At 52.8% G+C, this 20016-nt stretch overlaps 1 protein-coding gene across 7 annotated transcripts in view; it reads left to right on the top strand.

Moving 5' to 3' along the window:
• Grip2 (glutamate receptor interacting protein 2) overlaps positions 1-20016 on the top strand; it is an 82503-nt gene that overhangs the window by 35465 nt on the left and 27022 nt on the right. For 3 of the 7 annotated variants that reach the window (XR_003956197.1, XR_003956198.1, XM_006506102.3), the window contains exon 1: positions 12183-12290. The exons of 1 other annotated variant lie outside the window; for it this stretch is intronic. Coding sequence is in view for 3 of the 6 variants with exons in the window: in XM_006506102.3 (XP_006506165.2) it covers positions 12251-12290 (40 nt within the window). In the remaining 3 variants the exon portion in view is untranslated. Of the gene's footprint in view, positions 1-1096; positions 1227-12182; positions 12291-19520; positions 19963-20016 lie in introns of those variants that run through there. 3 more of the 7 variants (XM_011241351.2, NM_001159507.1, XM_006506103.3) reach the window with 2 other exon arrangements.

Genomic DNA, 20016 nt, shown 5'->3' with positions numbered 1-20016 from the left:
ACCTAGTGTTGAAGATGCTCCAAGGAAACCTTAACAGCCAGGAAGAACTCAGACAACCCGTTAGGAGTCGGTCTCCTGAGAGACCTCTTCAGTCCATCCTCCCCGGCCTTTCATTCATCAACTGCTCTATTTTCCCCCACACTGCCCTCTGCTCCATCCACTCTCTCAGCTAATGGCAAGAAAGCAGCAGCACTTGGGTACACTGGGTGCGGAGGCCTGGCGGGAGACTGCTGCAGAGCGTTAGGGTAAACCTCATGCTTCCTGGATCAAGGCCACAGCACTGCTGACTGGGGCGGAGTTCTTCTGCAGCCCTGACTCCCTCTGAAGCAGAGTTCTGCAGCCCTGACTCCTGGGCAGTCCTCTGGGCTCCTGAGAGTGTGGTCTGGGTCCAGACCCATCCTAAGGGCTTAGAGGTTTAAGAACTGAGGCAGAAACCCAAGCAGCCACCTTAGGGGAGAGGGTAGAGAATCTCTCTGCCACAAGCCTGCTTTGACCTTAAGCAAGTAGCTAATCCTGTGCCTCAGTCTCCCCAAAGATAATACTGCCTGCCCAGCCAATAGGAAGGAAAATGGGATGTGTTTAGGAAGCTCCTTTCAAATACCTGGCCCTGGAGACTCCTGCCCCATCAGTCGGGAGGGGGGGTACCCACTAGGGGCTTGGGACATGTTGCCAATGCTCTGTGCTGTGGCACAGCAGGCCAGCCCTTCTAGCGGCTAGCTAGCTAGGATGGGTATCCAAGGGTCAAGCAATTGGTCTCGGGCAGAGAAGTTTCACAGAGCAGTTCTAGATGGAGAGACCCAACAGCTGGCAGAGGAAGAGGTGTGGAGGCTCATGGAACTGAGCAGAAGCTGGGGTGGGCTAGGCAGCACTTTTGGCGGGAAGAGGAAATAGAGGATCGGGGTGCTGAATATAGGTTCTCCATGCCAGAACCTGGCAAGATAGATCTGCTCTGGCGCCCCGCTTGCAGTGGAGGAAGGGCCTTGCTGCCGACTCTGGGGAGGATTATCTATTTTAGCAACTCGGGAAGGGAGGAGGCCAGGAGCGCCCAGCCTCCACCAGTCAGGCGGCTGGGGCGCAGCGCCGAGGCGCCAGCTCCCGGCTCCGAGGCTGAGGGGCGGCTGCAGGGAGGTTGCAGGGCTCCGGGTCTGGGACCTGTCGGCGGGCAGTAGTGATGTTGGCGGTGTCACTCAAGTGGCGGCTGGGCGTGGTGAGGCGGAGGCCCAAAGGTACGGAGCAGAGGCTGCTGTGGGGTGCTGGAGGAGCCACTGGGGAGACTCCCTCTCTCCCCTTGGTCCCGACGTTTCCTAGCCTGCTTTTGTCTGGGTGCTCGGGGTGTCTCTGTGACATCCCTCCTGGGACTTAGAATCTGGGTCTCTTCCCTTGGCACTTGTCAGTTGCTCATGTTTCTGCATTCTTCTCTGGGGCTCCGTCTCCCTGTGTTCTGGGTATTTTCCTCTCTCTCCATCTCTCTTTGTCTGGTCCCCTCGGGGTCTCTACCTCTCCCTGGTACTCCTCCCTGCCCTAATGGCTGCCCTTGTGTCTCTCCCACACCTTTCTCCTATTCTATTCGCTCACACCTGCCCTCTCCCACCCTTACTGTCTTTGTACAAGGGTCCCTTTCAGTGTCTTCTCATGTCTTACTTTTCTGAGCTTCTTGTCAACACCCCTCAACACCCCATGGGACGTGTCCCTAAAAGGCTTTTCTTTCCTCCTTATTCAGACTATGGGGCTGTGTTGTGGTTGGAGCAGGCTGGCAATGTGTGTGTGTGTGTGTGTGTGTGTGTGTGTGTGTGTGTGTGTGTTGTGTGTGCTTATACACATTCACACCTCTGGTGCAGGCTGAGGGCTGAGGGCTGAGGGTGAAGCCTGGGCCTGGCTCTCGTCCAAGCTGAATGGACTCTGAGTCGACACTGGTCCCATGCCTGGCCTGTGCAACTGGAGAAGAAGAGGGGCCTCAGGTGTGGACAAGGTTGCAGTGTGCTAGGGAGGACAGTGTGGAGCTGGGCGTTAAGCCCCAGAGTCTGTGTGACCCCAGACGTCACCTGTGATGGCCCTCTGTTCTCCACGTATATGCAGGAGGAGAATGGGAGGGATTCATAGCCTTGTGCTTCAGGCTGAGAGCTAAGAATCTCCAGACTGTTAACAACAAAGACCTTAGTTCAGGGACAGGGTGTGTCAGAGAAGGCCTTTCCTTATAATCCCCAGTGCGCTCCTCAGTGCCAGTCCATTCTTGGTTATACAGCAGAAAACTGAGGTCCAGAGAAGTTAAGGAACTTGCCCAAGGCCACACAGCTGACCCACAGGTGAGCAATTTATTAGCATTTGAAGAACCTGTATAAAGTGGGGGAGCTCCTCTGGAAGGCGCCTGAGTGTCCATAGAACAGGAGTTTCGGGTGGTTATGAGTCACCTAGCGTGGCTTCTGGGAACCAAACCTGGGTGGGGTCTTTGTTTCCTACTACAGGAACAGAACATGCTATTAACCACTGACAGTCCTTCAAGGTTTTGTTTTAATATGTGTATGGGGGGGAGGCATGCTTCCTTACCACCCATGCTCTTGTTTTATTGCTATATGTTTTACATATCACTTAGTGTGTGTACTCACACGCACCACAGTGTATGTGGGGAGGCCGGAGTGCAGCTTGCAGGAGTCAGTGTGTCCCGGAATCTAACTCATGTCAGGCTCATTGGCAAGGCTCACGACCCACTGAGTCACCTCACCAGCATCCCAACCCATGTTTTCAACAGATATTCCCTGTTTCTCCTCTTTTCCAATAAGACCATCAATCCTTTGATGGTTTGAAAGTGGTGGTCACAGGCAATGTGACCATAGGAAACCCATACTGTATTCCTCAACTGTACAAGGGCCCTGTTACTGCCGGGAGAAGTAATCGATGATTTTGGGATGAAGACCAGGGAGGGCTCTCAGCGTAGGAATTCGCTAGACAAGTAACAGAAGGAATAGCTTATGCAAACAGGGCTGCAGGCACACAATCGATCAACGCTGACACAGGGAATACTGCCCTGTCTCATTCAAAATGTACCAAGTACCTGGTACTGCCCTAAGTCTTAAGGGCACAGCACAGGTCAGAATAGACATCCTAGCTCTCCCCTCCTAGCAGTGGCCACACATCCTGGTGGCTTAGGCTCCCTGAGACTCTCCCCAGGACTCACCCTGGCCACCACAGGTGGCTCCTGGCATTTCTTATACAGCCCTACCTCCCATAGCAGCATGAGGCTCAGCTCTGACCCCATCTCAAGCAATGTTCCTTCCTTCCAGTGCTCGTCCACTGGACCTTCTCCTGGGCTTCTGCCCTCCTCCAGGTGTAGGGCACCAGGTGCCTTAGAGACTGTGCCAAGGGATAAATTCATCCTGGGATTGTTCCAGGATTGCAGAGTCCTGGCAGGCTGGTGTGAAGCTCTGCCTTATTCTGTGTTCTTGCCGTTTGTCAGATAGCGTGCTCTGTATTTAACAAGTACATTCTTGTACTCCTCTTGGGCTTGGGAGCTGTGATCTAAGTTGCCCACATTGCACCTGGGGAAACTGAGGCTGAGAGAGAAATGACTTTCAAAAACCAGATGTGCAGGAAATGACAGAGTCTGAGTCTGCCTGGGGAAGATAACTACACAGCCCAAGATCTTGCCAGAGTATTTTGTTCCTCAATGGTCAGTGTGTCCTCTGCTCTGCTGGGAGCTGAGTCCTTTCTGTGATGTCCCCACTCCTGTCCTCACACATGTGCTGACCTTTCTAGCATCCCTGAGGTTCTCTGCCTTCTGGAGCTCTGCCCAGGGGGACCTTGGCAGCCTTGATGGGTCCTGAAGCTTCTGCAGGCTGCTTTAACTTACGAGTACTGCCCATGCCTAGCCACTGCCTCTGCCCCACACACTCTTGTCTGTGTCTGTTTTGTGAAGTACAGACTCAGCTGGAGCTTAGGGCCCGCAGTGCATAAGAGGCATAGAAAGGGCAGAGTCTCCCATAGCCCTCTCTCATCTAGGACACACTGAGTGAAATGCGACTCCGCCTACCTACCTTGCTCACATCCCTGCCACCAGAACCTGTGCTGATCTTGTCAGCTAATGCCCCGTGCTGTCTCCGTTTGTCAGCTTGAATGCTCAGTCCAGCAGGACCATCTGCCTGCTTTAATTGCCCAGATAATTGTGAAGGCTGCTGGCCCTGCCTCCTTCACTGCAGGTCTGACAGGGCGGAAAGAACATCCATCAGTCAGGAGGCCTGGGCAGACCCGACCCCAGCTCCCTGCATGTCCTTGGGCAATCCCACTCTTTCTGGCCTCAGTTTCCCTTCTGTGTCCTATTCCTGCCCTCTTAGGAATAAAAGCTCCTCACTACAACCTCCATTTAGCCACATGGTGTCCTTGGGCTAACCTTGTCTCTGCAGCCCCCACATTCCTGTTTTGGCCGAGGTATCAGTGACTCAGAGCAGATGTGGGCAGGTGGGCGGACAGAGCAGCACAGAGCCAGCCAGCTCCAATCGCTACACAACTGGGGCAGCTGGAGTCCTCAAGGGACGACCTTCAACAAGGTCCCTGTCCTTTGCAGAATGGGTCTGTTTGAGCCATGGAGGCAGCTGCAAGTCACTGGGGGGTTAATTTGGGAATAGAGATGAAGGAGATAAAGATGCAGACTGACTGCGGCTAAGCTGAAGCTGCCCCACAGGCCACAGGTCTCCCTTCTCTCCTGGCCCACATGTGAAATCCTTTTTTACATATTGGAAGGACAATTTCTACTTAAAGACATCCAGCTAGTCAGAGGTGGGGTTGTCTGGATTGAATTCAGAGCTCCTGGAAACACCCAGAATATTCTTCACTCTTTGCTACTTGCCTTGTCACCGAGCTCTTCTGGGGGTAGCTAGGTGGAGAAGAGGGTGAGCATCCAGTCATCAGGAAGACCTCAGGGGACTACATAAGCATCCTCAAGACTGGACAGCAGAACTGTGTGGAGAAAGACTTACAGGGCAGAGAGTACTGGGACAGGCATGTCTGGGAAATGACGATGCCAACTGGAAGCTAGGTTCTCTCACAAAGTGTTTGTGATAGAACAGAGGGAGGCTGCAGGGGAGGTCATTCAGGTTTGAACCCTTCCGTGACACTCATGGTGAGCCATTGCTGGACACCTGTCAGGCATCTAGAATGACCCAGAAATCCTAGGTTGCAACCCCTGCCTCAGACAATGGTTTTAACAAGGCTTCCTCCACCTTCCAACTCCTTCGGGAAGACGGCTTGGCATGGGTGTGAAGGCTAGTTCCCTGATGGTCCTCTTCACACACTTACATAGCATCCACATCCACCAGCCATCCTCAGCTACAGAGCTCTCTTTCAGTGTTCAAGTCCACCAAGAGAACACAAAACTGGATAGGGTTATGCTAGTCCAGCGAAGCCGCTTAGGGATCTCATGCCCATCAGACTGACTGAGTTCAAGGTCCTTCCAGGCCTATTCCCTCGTCTGTCAAATGGAGCTACTATTCCAGTGTCGTGGAGGCAGAGAAGATGCCACAGAATGTGAGGTGTAGTCTGAAATATGAAGAAACCGGCAGAAGCCAGCAGGTGTGGCCAGTGGCGCAAGCCTGAGTTTTCATTTCTCAGAGCCTCAGTTTCCCCTTGTATGGACCACTAGGCACTGGGTATAGAGGATGAACAGATACTGGGTATAGGTCAATGCTTTGGCTTGTTTCCTCCTCCCTGAGGTTGGAGAATTTTCTAGGGGGAGGTCTCAGAATGGCAGGTGAGGGGAGACCATCTGGTCCAGCCATACACAGGGGCTAAGTCAAACCACATCCACCTCAGAGCTGTGGCTCTTAATGCCAGGCTCAGAGGCCATATTGGCTCCGAGGAATCGAGAGTGCCCCTCACCCACTAGATATTCCAGTGCAAGACAGGATGCTCAGGGGGTGGGCGGTGAGCTCTCTGTGGATGGAATGGAAAGTCTTGAATGACAGTGACTCTGGGATCTGGAGTCTTAATTGTTTAGATCTCAGTCACTCAGTGGCACTTGTCTGGCTTTTCCTGCACACAGTCTCAGGCACATAGCCGCAGTGAAGCATCTCCCACTGAGAGGGAAGGACAGGGCCAAGGAGGAGAAGGAAGGCTGGAAGGAGGCAGTGAGACAAACCGGCTGGTGGTGTCAAGGTAGGCTTCTGGGAGGAGTAGCTGGAGTGAGGATGGGAATATGAAGAACAGTCTAGGCAGAGGAGTGTACCTTCAAAGAGGGCCTGAGAAGGAAACACACAATTCTGATCCGGAGCCAACCAGGCTGTCCATGCTGGGCCACATCCCTTGCCCATTCTGGGTCTCAGTTTCTCCTCTTGTGTAAAATGCTAGCAGCAGTACCCACCTCATGAGGTTCTTAAAAAAAGAAAATCTATGAGACACTCACTGTACATATAGTGTGACATATCCAGTAGATGCTCAGTAAATGCTGGGCCCTGGCCCCTGGCCCCTGGCCCCTACCCCCTGGCCCTGGCCCCTGGCCCCTATTTAGAGCACTTGCATTTGGACAGAGGGTGATGCCTGATGCAGGGGTGGGTGGGAGGCAGGATCCTGGCTGACCCTGATGCAGGTGCTTTCCCAAAGGCACCTTGTGCTCAACCTGTGCTCTCTGCAGCTAGCAGCCATGTTTGGAATGCAGATGCCCAAGTGCTGTTTTGTCAAGCAACTGAACCTATCCTTCCTTGGAGCATTGGAGTGGTCTCTGGAGCCTGTCCTCCTATGTAACTCACATAGCAATCATGGTGCCAGGAATGACACTCTCGGTGCCCTTTGTCTCATTCGCGTCTGCCTGCTCCTGACCTGAGATCCAGCCTTGCTGCTGGGGGCTTCCCTGAGACACTCTGGGGACCTCTCCCACTTTGTGCTAGCCATCCTCACTGCTGGGAATGCCCTGCCCACCTCGCCTCTGTGGGTTTACATCACCTATGGTCACCTGGATGTGGCTCCTCCTGAGAAAGATGCTGATGCTCTAGTGTGTGGTCTACTCTCAGCACACAGTAGGTCCCTGGTGAGCTATAATTGGACCTCAGACTTAGGTCCCTCCACTACTGTCCCAAGAGCTCTTGCATGTTGACATAATTTTGATTTTAGTTTGGGAGGGTAGGTAGTAAAAGGTCAGGTGGGGAGGGAGGCAAAGAGCCCCAAGTTCTTCTACTGGGACAGAGTGAACCCCCCAGGTCAGGAGAATGGGGGAGGTAGTTTGACAGAGGTCAGCTGAAGACTGCACTCACTCCCCAGAGGCTCTGTCCCTTTAGTTATTGTCTCAGACCCTTAGCTGACCTCTTTCCCTCTATACTCTTGTATGGTTGGTTGCCCAGTGTCCACAGAGGAGAGCTCATAATGCAACACTGGAGGAGGCTGCATGTGTGTGTGTGTGTGTGCGTGTGCGTGTGCGTGTGCGTGTGCGTGTGCGCGTGCGCGTGCGCGTGCGCGTGTGCGTGTGTGTGTGTGTGTGTGTGTGCGCGCGCGCGTGAGTGTGCGTGTGCGTGTATGTGTGTGTGAAGGCTCCTCCATTTGGAACACATGTACTCTCGAGGCAGCTCAGCCTCTTGTCTTACAGGGAGCTGCAGGCTGGCAGACTCCATGGCCTTGTCAGATCCCTTCAGGGCACACAGAGCTTCAGTCTGCCATCGTCACAGGAGACTCCCAGAGCCAGAGTTCAGGAGGATGCAGATGTCTTACCCTTCAGGGGTCTGTCCAGGTGCTGTAGCAGAGGGTGACATGTCAACGCTGCCTCACTGTGAATCCAGCATCACTCCTGTGTCCAACACAACCTCAAATATGTATTTTCTTGATTCCTCTCTGGTATCTTTTAGTTGGGGAGCTCTGGAAGGCTGAGGTCTGTCTGCTTCCCTCACTGCAGAAACAGCAGTCCATCCAGCTTAGTTTATGGCAAGTACTAAATGCTTAGTAAATGTCCTCTGAATGAAGTACTAGGTGCTTAGTGGATGTTATGAGTGAGGTACTAGGTGCTTAGTGAAAGTCCTGAGTGGAAGAGTAAACCACAGTGAGGTAGAACCGTGGCTGTTCAAACCCATACCAACCACCTTCATATGTCCCACATCCTGAACATCTCAACCAAACCTCACAGAAGCAGATACATCATCCTCTGTGTTTTAGAGAAGGAGTCTGAGGTTTAGAGAAGCACCCTGCTTGGCTATACCCTGATGGCTTCTCCCTCCAGGAGGAAGGTAATTACTAACATGAAGGAAGGCATGGAGCCCATGGGAGGGGGGAAACCTGTGGAAGCTGCCTCTCCCACAGCCAGGCTCCAGCTTATGACAACTGAACCCTCCCTGGTCACCAGAGACTCCTTAGGTACAGCAGGGGTGCCACACTCCAAAGAATGTCTTCGGAGAGGACCACAGGCATTGGGAGGATTGTGTATGTATATCTTGAATAGGTGTGACACAATCCGATAGAGTGGAGGAATCTGGTCTCAGTTCTCTTCCCCTGGGGCAGGTAGAATGGCAGGCTGGCCTTCGCTTTCCCCAGAACCCCCACCTTCCAGAAGTGGTTATCAGGAGTGATGCAGAGGCCCCAGGCCAGGGCCTGCAGCCTCTGCTTGCAGAGGGAGGAGGAGAAGGCCACTAAAGCCCACAGCAATAAAGGGTTTATCTCATAGTTCTCTATTGCCATCTCTGCCTTCCTCCCCGCCAGACTTAATTTCCGCTTGTCACTTGAGGGGCCTGGCGGGTTTGGGGACACAGCTTGCTTGTGTCACAGTGGACTCAGTCCTGGGTTGTGGGAGGAAGGGCAATAGCTCGGTCCCGGAGGGGCCTCTAAGGCCCCTTTTGATCTCAGGTTCCCATCCTAGAGTGGGTGGTCAGCTGGTTACTGTAGTCGCAGCCCCTGGGTCTCTGTGAGAGTAGGGGGACCCTGGGAATCCATCAGCATGAGGACACCAGGGAGCACCAGGGCCAGGGTGCCTATGAGGAGGAAGGAGGAGCCTAGAGCCAGCCCTGCAGGGGGAGCCAGCCACAGCAGGACTGTCAAAGTCTGAAAAACTCTTCCAAGGTCCCACCCTCCCCCTTGGAGTGTAACATCTGGGGTCACTCATAGCTTGTGGGTAACAAAGCTCGACCATCCTGAGGCAGAGCAGCTAGTCCACATCACAGTCTTGGTGTGAGGCACTTGGCAGGTGGATGGTGGATGGATGCTTTTTCTGGCCATTAGTACAGATGTCTCTGTTGTCAGCAATGGCAGGAAAGCCTTGAACCAAAGGCTTGTGCAAGGGAAGGAGTCTGGTTTGGCCTCACTGTGCTAGACACTAGAGTCCAAGATAGTCAGCCGATAGGGTAGGGGGTGAGGGTTAATGGTACAGTTGCGAGACTGAGGAAGACATAATCCAGTCCCCAGGCTTCTGTCCCAGGACCCACATACTGCTGGCTACTGAGGTTATGACCCCTGAGTCTCTGGGGACCCTGGGAATCTATTAACATGAGAAAACCAGGGAACATCCCATCTGCAGGGCCAGAAGGCCTGTGAGGAGCCCTGCTCCAGTCTCAACACCTGGTGGTATTCCAAGACTTTGAGATGAGTGCTTTGTGGTACCTTTCTACACCTTGGGAAGCTGAGGCCAGAGAGGCTTGGATGCGCAAACCATCCTCTGGCATACAGCTTCTGGGTGTGGAGATGCGGAGTCTCTGACTGGTGTGCCTGCCAGCATGGTGGTCCAGCCGCCCCCACCCGAGGCTACCCTCACGTGCTCCAGTGTGTCAGAGCACAGATAAGTCAGATGCTATCTTTGGGAACTGCAGGAAGCCTGGCTTCCAGCCACGGTGTACACCCTACAATCTGTCTCCGGTCCCTCCGCCTCCCTGAGGCTGGCAGCACTGGTCTAGAGGGGTGGTCACTGGAGCAAGTTCCAGGAGCAGCTTGGCCTGGACGTGGCTCCCAGGTGGAACTCCTCAGCCGCATTCCAAGATGCCTGAGGGCCTGGCAAAGGCTCCGCATGCTCGTTCCCTACAGCCATCTGTGGCTCCCCATTGCCTGCAGAACCCAAGCAAACTCAGACCTCAGAAGCATTTGTTAACAGATAGGTTTGGCCCGGGAGGCCACGCTTGCAGCAAGTCCCCAGTGGTGGTGTGAACCAGAACCCTCACAGGAATGAGACCTCACAGACCTCACCTGGCTCCACCTACAGGTTCTCTCTCATCTCTCGGGGGGATTTTGCCCACAGTTTCACATGGTAGCCGCTTTACTCGTTTCTACTTACCCTTCAAAACTGTGCTCAAAAGCCTCTTCCTAGTTTCTCCACATAGCTACCCGCTCACCTCTGCACCCTAAGACTTCTTTACTAGCCCTTGAAATCCTAATGGTAGGAGACTTCAGACTCCCCCCAGATCAGCTGGGTGACCTTGGGGACGTTTCTGTGTCAGAGTTCACGTTTGGACCCCCCTTTGTTCCAAGGTTGACCAACAGTCATGTCTTACATACGCATGGATAAAATTAAATAAAAATGTGTGGTAGGGTGGCTGGGCCAGGGCAGAGGCAGAGACTGGTTTCTTTCCTGTCTGGTTTTGTCTCCGACCCCCTAGTGCCCAGCACAACAGGTTCTCAAAGCAATGCTGTGCAGCCGGCTCCCCTCCTAATCCATGGAATGACCTTTCCAAGGGCTTCTCAGCCACAAAAGTAAATTCCAAAGGAACGGTGAAGAGCCGGAGAGCTCCAGCCGAGCTTCCCATTGCCAATCAGAACGGCTCTTGAGATGCATCTGTCAAGAGAACAAATGTTTTCTTAAAGAGCAGACGTCTCTCCAGAGACCTGTGTATCTTTTGCTCACTGCCCGCAGATGGGGGAGGCTCTGCTAGAGGACCTCTGGTGACTTCCCTCCCAATGGTGTGGAGTTAGGATGCTCAGGTGCCCTGGTCCATGTCATATGTCCATGTCATAGCCAGGCCTTCCAGGCACAGGGACCCATGGAGCCTGTGCCCTCTCTCTGCTTGGTGTGACTCTTTCATATGAGATTCAGTCTCACGACCTCTCCCATGGCTGTACAGTGCTCCTAGATCTTTGGCCTGGACCACAATGCTGGTCTAGGGAACTTGCCTAGAGCCTAGACCCTACCCCACAGCAAGGTTACCTGATGAGGAAGGCCTCTTAGGGAGTGAAAGCAGGGCAGGGACTTGAGCCTGTAGGCGATGAGAACATGGATTCATCTGAAGCTGGTCCAGGGTAGTCTGTGAGCGTAATCTGATTTCCATAGTGACTGGGCTGCCGAGAACTCCCTGAGAGCAAGGACCCTTTATCTAAATCTCTGCTGCATTCAGCTGGGTGCACTATGCACTTGCATAGGGTGCAGATGGCCACTGGTTAGTACCTTGTGTCACTAACCCTCTGCCTTTCTTCTCAGTGCCCATGTATAGCTCTGGGAGAGCGGGATGGGACCGGAGCAGTGTGTAGGTACAGCTGCCCCATCTGGAAAGGTCCTGGGGCTACATTAGGATCTGCCTGGTTGGCTCTGAACCCTGAGTGAAGGAGGTCTATCAATGTGCAGGATTGGGGCCCATCTGGGGCAAGTAAGGGGCAGCTTGTCAGCTGTGACTGCAGCCCATGACCAGCTGCCCCTGCCCATCAAGCTTAGATGTGGAAGATTCTTGGCCTGACATATTCAGTCCCCGTGTAATGCTTGTGGACATTGTACATGGTAGGCTGTTAGGTTCATGGTCCTAAGTCTCAGCTTCCAGAGAGAAAAGTGAGGCAGAGAGAAAGGGGGGTAGGGATCAATGCCGGGGTTCTTGGGAGGACTGTGAGCATCTGCAGAGGTGCCTAGAGGACAATCACATGGCCAGAGAGGCCACTGCACTTTGGGACTTATGACTGGAATCCTATGCCAGTCCTGCTGAAATGCACTCCTTACAAGAGTGAAGTTTGGGAAGGTCTGTCCTCCTTTCCAGATGTGAAAACTGAGGTCCAGAGAAGCAAGTCATTTGCCAAAGCCCTAGGGCACTTTAGGATCAAAGTCATGTGTCCAGGAGACTGGGGAGGGCCCTAGGATTCTCTTCTAAGAGTCTAGGGTCCTCTTCTCAGAGTCTGAGTGCTGCCGTATGCCCCCGGCTGAGGGGGCCTCAGATAGTGATCTTGGAGACACAGTGAAGAAAGCTTTGGCCCCTTTAAGGAGCGAGCAGGCTGCAGTGGGTGGACTATGCCCCACCAGTGGGAGGGAGCTCCTGAGCCCCTCCCCGAGAGGGTGAGGGAGGAACCTAGCGTGTGTCTGGGAGCTGTGGGCAGTGCAGAGACAGCAGACATGCTGTGTGGGCTCAGCCGGGACAGCTCTGCAGAGGCAGGTACGTGGAGCGTGCAGGCACCACACCAGCTGCAGAGAGGGGCCTGCATGCTAGGAATGGGGCTGCCACTCTGGAAGTCTGGTGGGAAAGAGGACCTGTCTAACCAGGCAGGTGCCGAGGGCTGTGTTTCTGCTCTGGAGCTGTCTTGTCACTGGAAAGCTGCTTCCCAGGACTGACCCTGGGCATAGGTTACAGGGAGTTCAGTCAGAGACCCAGGGAGGCTGCCCTTCCTGCCTCCATGAGGGGAGTAGAGCTGTCGGTTGTTGGGAGCATGGGGCTGCCCATTGGGAGTGAACCTTCCCTGAGGCCAGGCTGGATGAAGGTTTCTGGGAGACCTGGGCTCTGGAACTCAGTAGAGGGGCGGGGCCCAGCTGCCACATTCCTAGGTGGCTGTGGTAGTATCTGGGACTGGGGAGGGACTATGGGGCAAGTATATTGTCTGTCCCTGTCCGTCTGTCTGTCTGTCTGTCTGTCTGTTTCCCTAACTTTAGCCTGCTGGGATAGCCTGACCTCCCCCAACAGTGTGGGTCACTCTGCTCTCTGTGCCTTTAAGGGTTCTACCTTCTAATGTTCTTAATACCTTCCAAGGTCTACACACCTCTCTATAGCTTCCAGAGTAGGGACCATGCACTCCAGGTCTCCTTCAGGGACACCCGTGTTACATACAGTTTGACTTGGGGAGGTTGGAACTTTTGTGCTTTTCTTACCCCCAAGCCTGCTGGGCCCTCGCCCCATTCTCTTCCTGGCTTTCAGGCTTCCGCCCACAGTAGAGCCTGTGTCCTGGTGTTCTCCTGACCTGCCTCAACCCCTGGGTTCCCAGAAGGGAGTGGCTAAGCCTGAAGTCTGGTTATAGCTCCTGAGCCCAGCTCCCCAGGCCTCTGCTGAGCTCTCTGGTTTCTATTCGGTTGCTTCCTGATTCCCTCTCCACTCCAGCCCCTGAGAATGTCCTCCCTGGGTCGCAGGATCACACCTGCATCAGCGTTCCTTGACTTCAATCCCGAGGCTCCTTTATTTTAAAAAAAGGAAAGTCCTGAAATGGAGCTTCGGGAACAGTGGGGTCTAGGTGTGCTGTATTCCTCATTTCCCTTCCCGTCCCCCATTCTGTTCCTCCTCCTCCTCCTCCTCCTCTTCCTCCTCCTCCTTCTTGTTCTCCAAGCTTTGTGTCAGAAAGTCTATCTCCAGTAGTTCCCTCAAAAGACTCAGGGCTCAGCATGGATTCCATGCCCATTGCTAAACCAACCATGGGGCCTCTCACTAGTCTCTCCTTAGAGCAGTGAGAGAGAGCCAACAGGTGGTCACTGCATATGTATCCACACTGCAGGGGTGGGGTGGAGTGGGGACTGAGGCCTGTAGAGCAGGCAGCCTGGCTCTCTCTGGCCTGGATGGACGCTAGCCAGGTGCCTCTTTCCTCAGATCCCTTCCTGGGACTGTCCAGGCTCTCTCGTGGGAGCCTCTATTGTATCTGTGGGATGGAAGGTAACAGGTACAATAGACCTGACTCCGATGAAAGTGCCCGAGAGTGTCCCCCACTCCTACACATGCACACACACACACATACTGCCCTCAAACTCCTGCCTGAAGGAAGGGCATGTCCTCTGACTCCTGACCACAAAGATGTCTTTGTCATCAGGAGCTGCCAAGATTTAGTGAATCCCGGTCACCCAGTATTCCAGACTCAGGACAACTGAGGCAGAGTGTATGCACAGTGAGAGGGTCCCTGTTGACACCCTCCTCCCCAGGGGCTTCATCAGAGCCATTTCTAGGCCTGGGCTGTGGCCAAAGGGTCATCCACTTGGAGATCAGCCAGTCGCCTGGAGCCAGGGAGGGGTGGGCTCCACCCAGGCTCAACCCCTTCCTGTTCCTGGCCTCTGGCCACTCATTATGCTTCTTTGATGGCCATTCTCCTTTACTACAGATGGGGATGGAGTTCAAAAGCTAGGTGCCTATAGAATGCTAGAAAGCCCTGTTCCCTCCACTCCTAAGTACAGTGAAGTCTTGCTGATAATGTTGAATGCAGAGGAACAAATGGGAAGAGACTTCAAGACTTTGGGAAGTGTTGGGGTGAGTCTGTACAACAGACTCGTGGGCATGGCCTCCCTGACTAAGGGACATTTCATCAAGTTACTGCAGAGGGTGAGAGAAGGGATTTGTGGATATCTGGGGAGATCTCGCAGGCAGAGAGAGGCGTGATGCTAATCATGGCTTGAAGGAGTCTTACCCTACCTAGGTTGTGGTTCCTTCATCCTCGCTTGGGCTCTTTTGTGCTCTTGTTAGGTGTAGTGAACAGAGCTAGGCATGAAGGATGTGTCCCTCTTGGGTCAGGGACACCTGGTTCCATGATGATCTGCAGGGTGCCAGGCATCACCCCATCACAGAGACCCCTGTGAGACTGCTTCCCTTCCTTCTCAGTAAACAGCGGTTTGTGTGGATGCTTGCAGCAGACTGGCCCAGCAAGGACAAGCCCAGCAGGGTTGCCGATTCTCATTCTCTCTAGCCACCGTGACATTTCGTGGCGAGGCTTTCTGTTTGATGTGTGACCGCTCTGCTCATACCATTGAAAATGTGCTGTGGGTCTCTTATCTATCATCCCATGCCTCTGCCCGTGGAAAGCTGGCTTCCTGGAGGCCTTTTGGCTATGGAGACCAAAGCCCACATCCATAGCTCAGCCCTGTGCTGACCCAGCCCTGCAGAGAACAGGGTTGTCACTGTGGAAGAATGTCTCTTTGAACAGACAGGTCTAGGGATTGAGGTGTCATGCCCAGAGGGAGGGGTCATAGAGGGATGGCCTGGATGCCCTGGGAACCAGGTTCTTGGGTTTGAATGCATCCAGGACTGAGTGTCCTTATTGTAGTTCCCTTAACTTCCATGTGCCTTGGTTTCTCCATCTATCCCATGATGGTGACAGCGGCACTTCTGACTCAGGCTTGTTGTGAAGACAGCATGGTAATGACTTTGAAGTTCTTAGAATCAGTCCTGGGGCAAAGCCATGAGGCAATACTTAAAACCCTCTCTGTGCCTCCGTTTCTCCAGCTGTGCATCAGCATGTCAAGCTGACCTGACTCCAAATTTCATCCTTTTCTCTGCATAGCAACAGTGCCTTCCGTAACCTGGTGGGTCAAATCAAGGTTGGACAGGGATATAATGCTAAGCGGTGGCTGCTCTCCAGGAATCGTCAGTGAATCTCCACAGACCATTTGGAAAGTGAGATCCAAAGGCCTGGGAGTGGGAACCTTAATCCAGCTGTCACGGGAACACAGGGGTTCCACTAGGGAGTCTTCATCTCCAGCTTGTCTAAGTGCCTCTGATGCAGATGACAGGCCTGAGCTGAGTTTGCAGCACCCCTCGGGCCTGTGCCCTTTCCTGGCACTCTATTTAGGCGGCACCCTGGCAAAGCAGATTGGCAAGGGACAAACTTCCTTTTCCCTTTGTGAGCTCAGTAGCTCCTTGGGGCTGCAGAGGAAGGAGATGTAGGGTGGATCAGCAAGATTTGCCTGAGGAAAAAAAAAAAACAGAAGGACACCCCCCCCCCCTTCACACCTCTGCCTGCCTGGTTGCAGCAGCCAGGACCAGGTGTCCAGGCCTATGCCCTGGCTCCCCATGGGCCCCGGAAGTGAATTTCCCTCCAAAGCAATTTCTACAGCACCAACCGACTGAAGTAGTGCTCATAATTGGCCATTGCTGGAAGGAGACTAGAAAAATGCAGATAAAAATATCCCTGTTTTTATGCACGTTTCCAACTGAAATTGGTGGGAAAGATGTTTTTTTGAAAAGCCTTCATCTCTAAGCATGTAATTACCAGGTCCAAGAACATCCCCCACCTCTTAAAAAAAAAAGAACACACACACAAGAGGACAGGAGAATGTGAGCGTGTTCCCTGAGGGGGCTCTGGGGGCCAAAGCACGTGGAGGCATCTATAATAAAGTGGTCCCCTAATTGCTCACTGCTCTCAGTGAGGGAGACACCCCCACTTTACAGATAGAGATTGGAGTCTCAGGGCATGCAGCCAGTCGGCAGTTCTGATCATGATTTGATTCTTGGTTTGAATGCGTCTCAGTCTCTCCTATCACAAGGTTGTTCTTGGGGAGTGGGGGGGCTGATGTCCCCCCTGAAAAAGCATCATCAGTTCATATCACCCATTCACTGTGTGTTACTCTGAATATGACTTGGGGGAAGGGCTGGTAGTCAGAAAAGCCTCCAATCCAGTAGCTCTCCTAGCCAGTACGACCTCCTGACCTCCTGACCTCCAGCAGAGGCCTCTGGGATCCACTTGAAATGTCTGGCCTTGTTCAGGTCTCTGCTTACTGCTAGCTGCCTCTGTGTGTGTCTGTATGCGTGTGCACACGCCTGGCTTTTAGTGTGGGTTCTGGGGATCTGAACTCAGGTTCTCATGCTTGTGTGGCAAGCACTTTATCCACTGAGCCATTTCCCCAGTCCCTGATGACTGACACTGTACACAATGCCACTACCTTAGTTTGCAACCTCATCTCATCAAAACCTGGAACTACACAGCTGGCAGCCAGATACACTTGGTTCTGGATAAACTTGGTCCTCGGCTTCCTTCAAACACAGTCTCCCATACCCTTTCCCACAGACACATAAACCTTGAAGCTCATCTCCCATCTCCCCAGGACAGCCCAAGAGCGAGGGAGCCTAGGTGACAGGACCTGATTTGCTTGGGATGAGACACATTTCAATTTCAGAATTGTCCTGGTGAAACACTTGAGACATCTGCCCACATCGCTGATGGAAGGAAGCCGTTCTAATTTTATTAGCTTAGAAGCGTCTTGTTGGAGGTAATGAAGGACGTACGAGGGAGCAGTAACGGCAGGCATTATACTAAATGGTGTGTTGCCTGAATTGGTGATGGCTGTGAGCATGGGTCTGGGAAGGAGTGTGAACACAGAGCTGCTGGGGACCCCACTCCAGGAGCACAAAAATGCTGCTCACCGTAGCTGTTGTTTGTGTTGTTTGGCTACTTACCAGCTTAATTTTTTTTTTTTTTTTTTGGCAAGCAGAGGGGGCCTGGCCACTTTGCAGAGTTAATGGAGAACCCAGACAGTTTCTCATGGGTTAGACTAAAGAGAATGAAGGTTTCCCAGGGTCTCAGTTGAGCTGTGGCCCTGACCCTAGCCAAGCCTTTCTTCTATCTAGGCTGAGCACAGCCCTGTTCATAGAACAGTGGTCCTCACTGGAGGCTGATGTGGCATCCCCATGGAACACTTGACAATTCCTGGAATCATCTCTGGCTGTTCCAGGGTCAATTAATGCCTGGAAATGGAGACCAGGGTGCTGTGAACCTTCATGCAATACAGAGCCCCCCACCCCCCAAATCGTTAGAGCTGGGGTTGATAAACTCACTGAGCCCTGACAGTAGTTCAAGTCCTGTCTTGACCCAGCTGATCCCTTTAGAAAGACCTAGCTGGGATGCAGCATGTGGCCTTTGTCACCTGCAGAGGGACCATGGCTTCTGTCTGACCCTAGCCCTGAGGCTTGAGGGAGAAGAAAATGCTACCCCACAGCTGTTGAATGACAGGCACAGTCCACTTAGAAGGGTATACCTTTCTGCTCTTCTTAAGAGCTGGTCTTCCTTAAGGGGATGATGGAGGCATGTGCAGTAACAACTCCTGAGGGCTGGGGGAGGGGTAGGAAGCTGCAGGTGCACCTGGTACCTAGGGAGGATGCTCCCTTCTCAGACAGCACAGTGAGCCTGTCAGCTTAATGACCGTCATCCAGGGACTGAGAACAGTGAGGCTGGGAGGATCCTGGCACACAGCATGGTCAAGAGGTACTGGGCTGTGGGTCTGGGATAGGAGCACAGAGTCTACCTTGAAACTGTCAGTCTGAGCCTCAGTTTCCTTATCTGTCAAATGGACCTGAAGTTCTCACCTCCCCCCTCCCCCCAGGTTCACTGTGATCTAATGAGGCTACAGCCACGAGAGCAGCAAAACCCAGAGAAGGAATGGCATAAAGCAAGGGACCTGCAGGGAGGGAGGAGTAGTGGCTTCCCCACAGAGCAGGTGACATGGACACCCTGGCAACTTCAGGCCATTCAGAAACACAGATGTGGGTGGGCCTGGGGAAGGATAGAGGAGGCCATCAGACAGCAGACAGGGAAAGGCACAGATCGCCCAGGCCAGTGCATACCACTGAGCCGTTCGACCTTCTAGATTAAGCAGGTTCTGCTGGGCCAGGATTGACCCCGGGTGTTGAAGGGGAAATGCTTCCTTGGCCTGCAAATAGCAAAGCCACAGAGCTCAGATCAGGGTCTAAAGCAGTGCCAGTTTTGCATGTCACCTGTGTGTGTTCCAGGAACCGTCAGTTTTCTGTACCGCTTGTCCTGCTTCTTGTGGGTCAGTCAACCACACATCAAAAATATCAGGAAAAAGTTTGTCTGTATAAGCATACGCGAGTCTTCTCTTCTTGGTCGTCATCTTACTTAGTGTGTAACTCAGTCATCTGGCTCTAGCTGGAAGGTTGTAGCTGTGTTAATAACATACACAGTTATTTTATGAATATGAGTGGAGAATCTGCAAACCTGGGGTCCTTTAGGGGTCCCAGTGAATACTGAGGGACAACGAAGGTACCTCATCTCTAGATGTTTTTAAAATGCCCAGCACAATGTCTGTGTTTGTCAGAGCTGCTGTCCTGTGTTGCCTAGGGATTCATGGAAGGGGGTGGGGCAAGGGGAGCCTGGGCATATTCCATATAGAAGCAATTGTTTTACAAACTTTTTTTTTTAATTGGTGAATCTGCAGGTGTGGAAAGAGGGCCGACTGTATTCTCTTTATATTTAAAATATCAGGGGTGGGGGTCGTCTCTTTGTTTTGGGGGGTTTTGGTTGGTTGGCTGGTTTGTTTTTATTATTATTATTATTATTATTATTATTATTATTGTCTCATAGGATAGGCTGGCCTTGAAGTCACTTTAGGGTTCAGGATGACCTTGAGGTCCTAACCTCTTTCTGCCCATGGAGTGCTGGGGTTACAACCTGTGCCACCATAATGTGCTCTAATAACTCTTTTAAAAAATCCCTCCTAGACAAATGTCTGTGCAGATGAGACATGTGCCAGGAAATCAAGAAGACAGGAAATGAGAGAGGGGTGGTGAGGATCTGAGAAGAGAGAGTGGCAGGTTCCGGTCTATCTACTAAGATTCTTGAGAGGGGGAGAGGCTGGGAAATACTTACTAGTCCACAATGCAATGGAAGAGATTTTCTATCCAGTAAAGCTAAGGTTCACCGGCTTACACATAAGTGGAATTTATAATGTGTAAAGCATTAACACAGACACACACACATGCATGCATGTGTGTGAGCACATAGATACACTACTGGCCAGGTCTGGTCATGAAAACCATGGTAAGTACCTGCCTTACCAATTACGCATCTAGATCCTGGGACAGTGACTAACAGGCCTGGGTTTCTAAACTAGATTCATAAACACTCCCCCCAGCTGTGTGACCCTGAACTTAGTTCTCCCTCTCTGAGCCTTGGCTTCCTTTCTGGATGGTTTGGGTAACATTACCCATGATAACAACATGGACCAGGACATGGGCATGGCAGACACCCAACCTTAGATTGGCTGAGAAGCTGCCCACATGGGGATCCTTATCCAAGCCTTCTTCAGCCCGAGGAGAGCCCTGGGACACTGGCAGGAAGCCGGCACAGCACGAGGTAGAAGCGCTCCCCCAGGGGAACAAAGATGAAAGTGGCACCTGGGCTGGTTTC

The sequence above is a fragment of the Mus musculus genome, chromosome 6, assembly GCF_000001635.26.
Source record: "Mus musculus strain C57BL/6J chromosome 6, GRCm38.p6 C57BL/6J".
NCBI classification, from domain to species: domain Eukaryota; kingdom Metazoa; phylum Chordata; class Mammalia; order Rodentia; family Muridae; genus Mus; species Mus musculus.
Note: the sequence above shows the minus strand (reverse complement) of the source record. Positions and strands in the feature narration are given on the sequence as shown.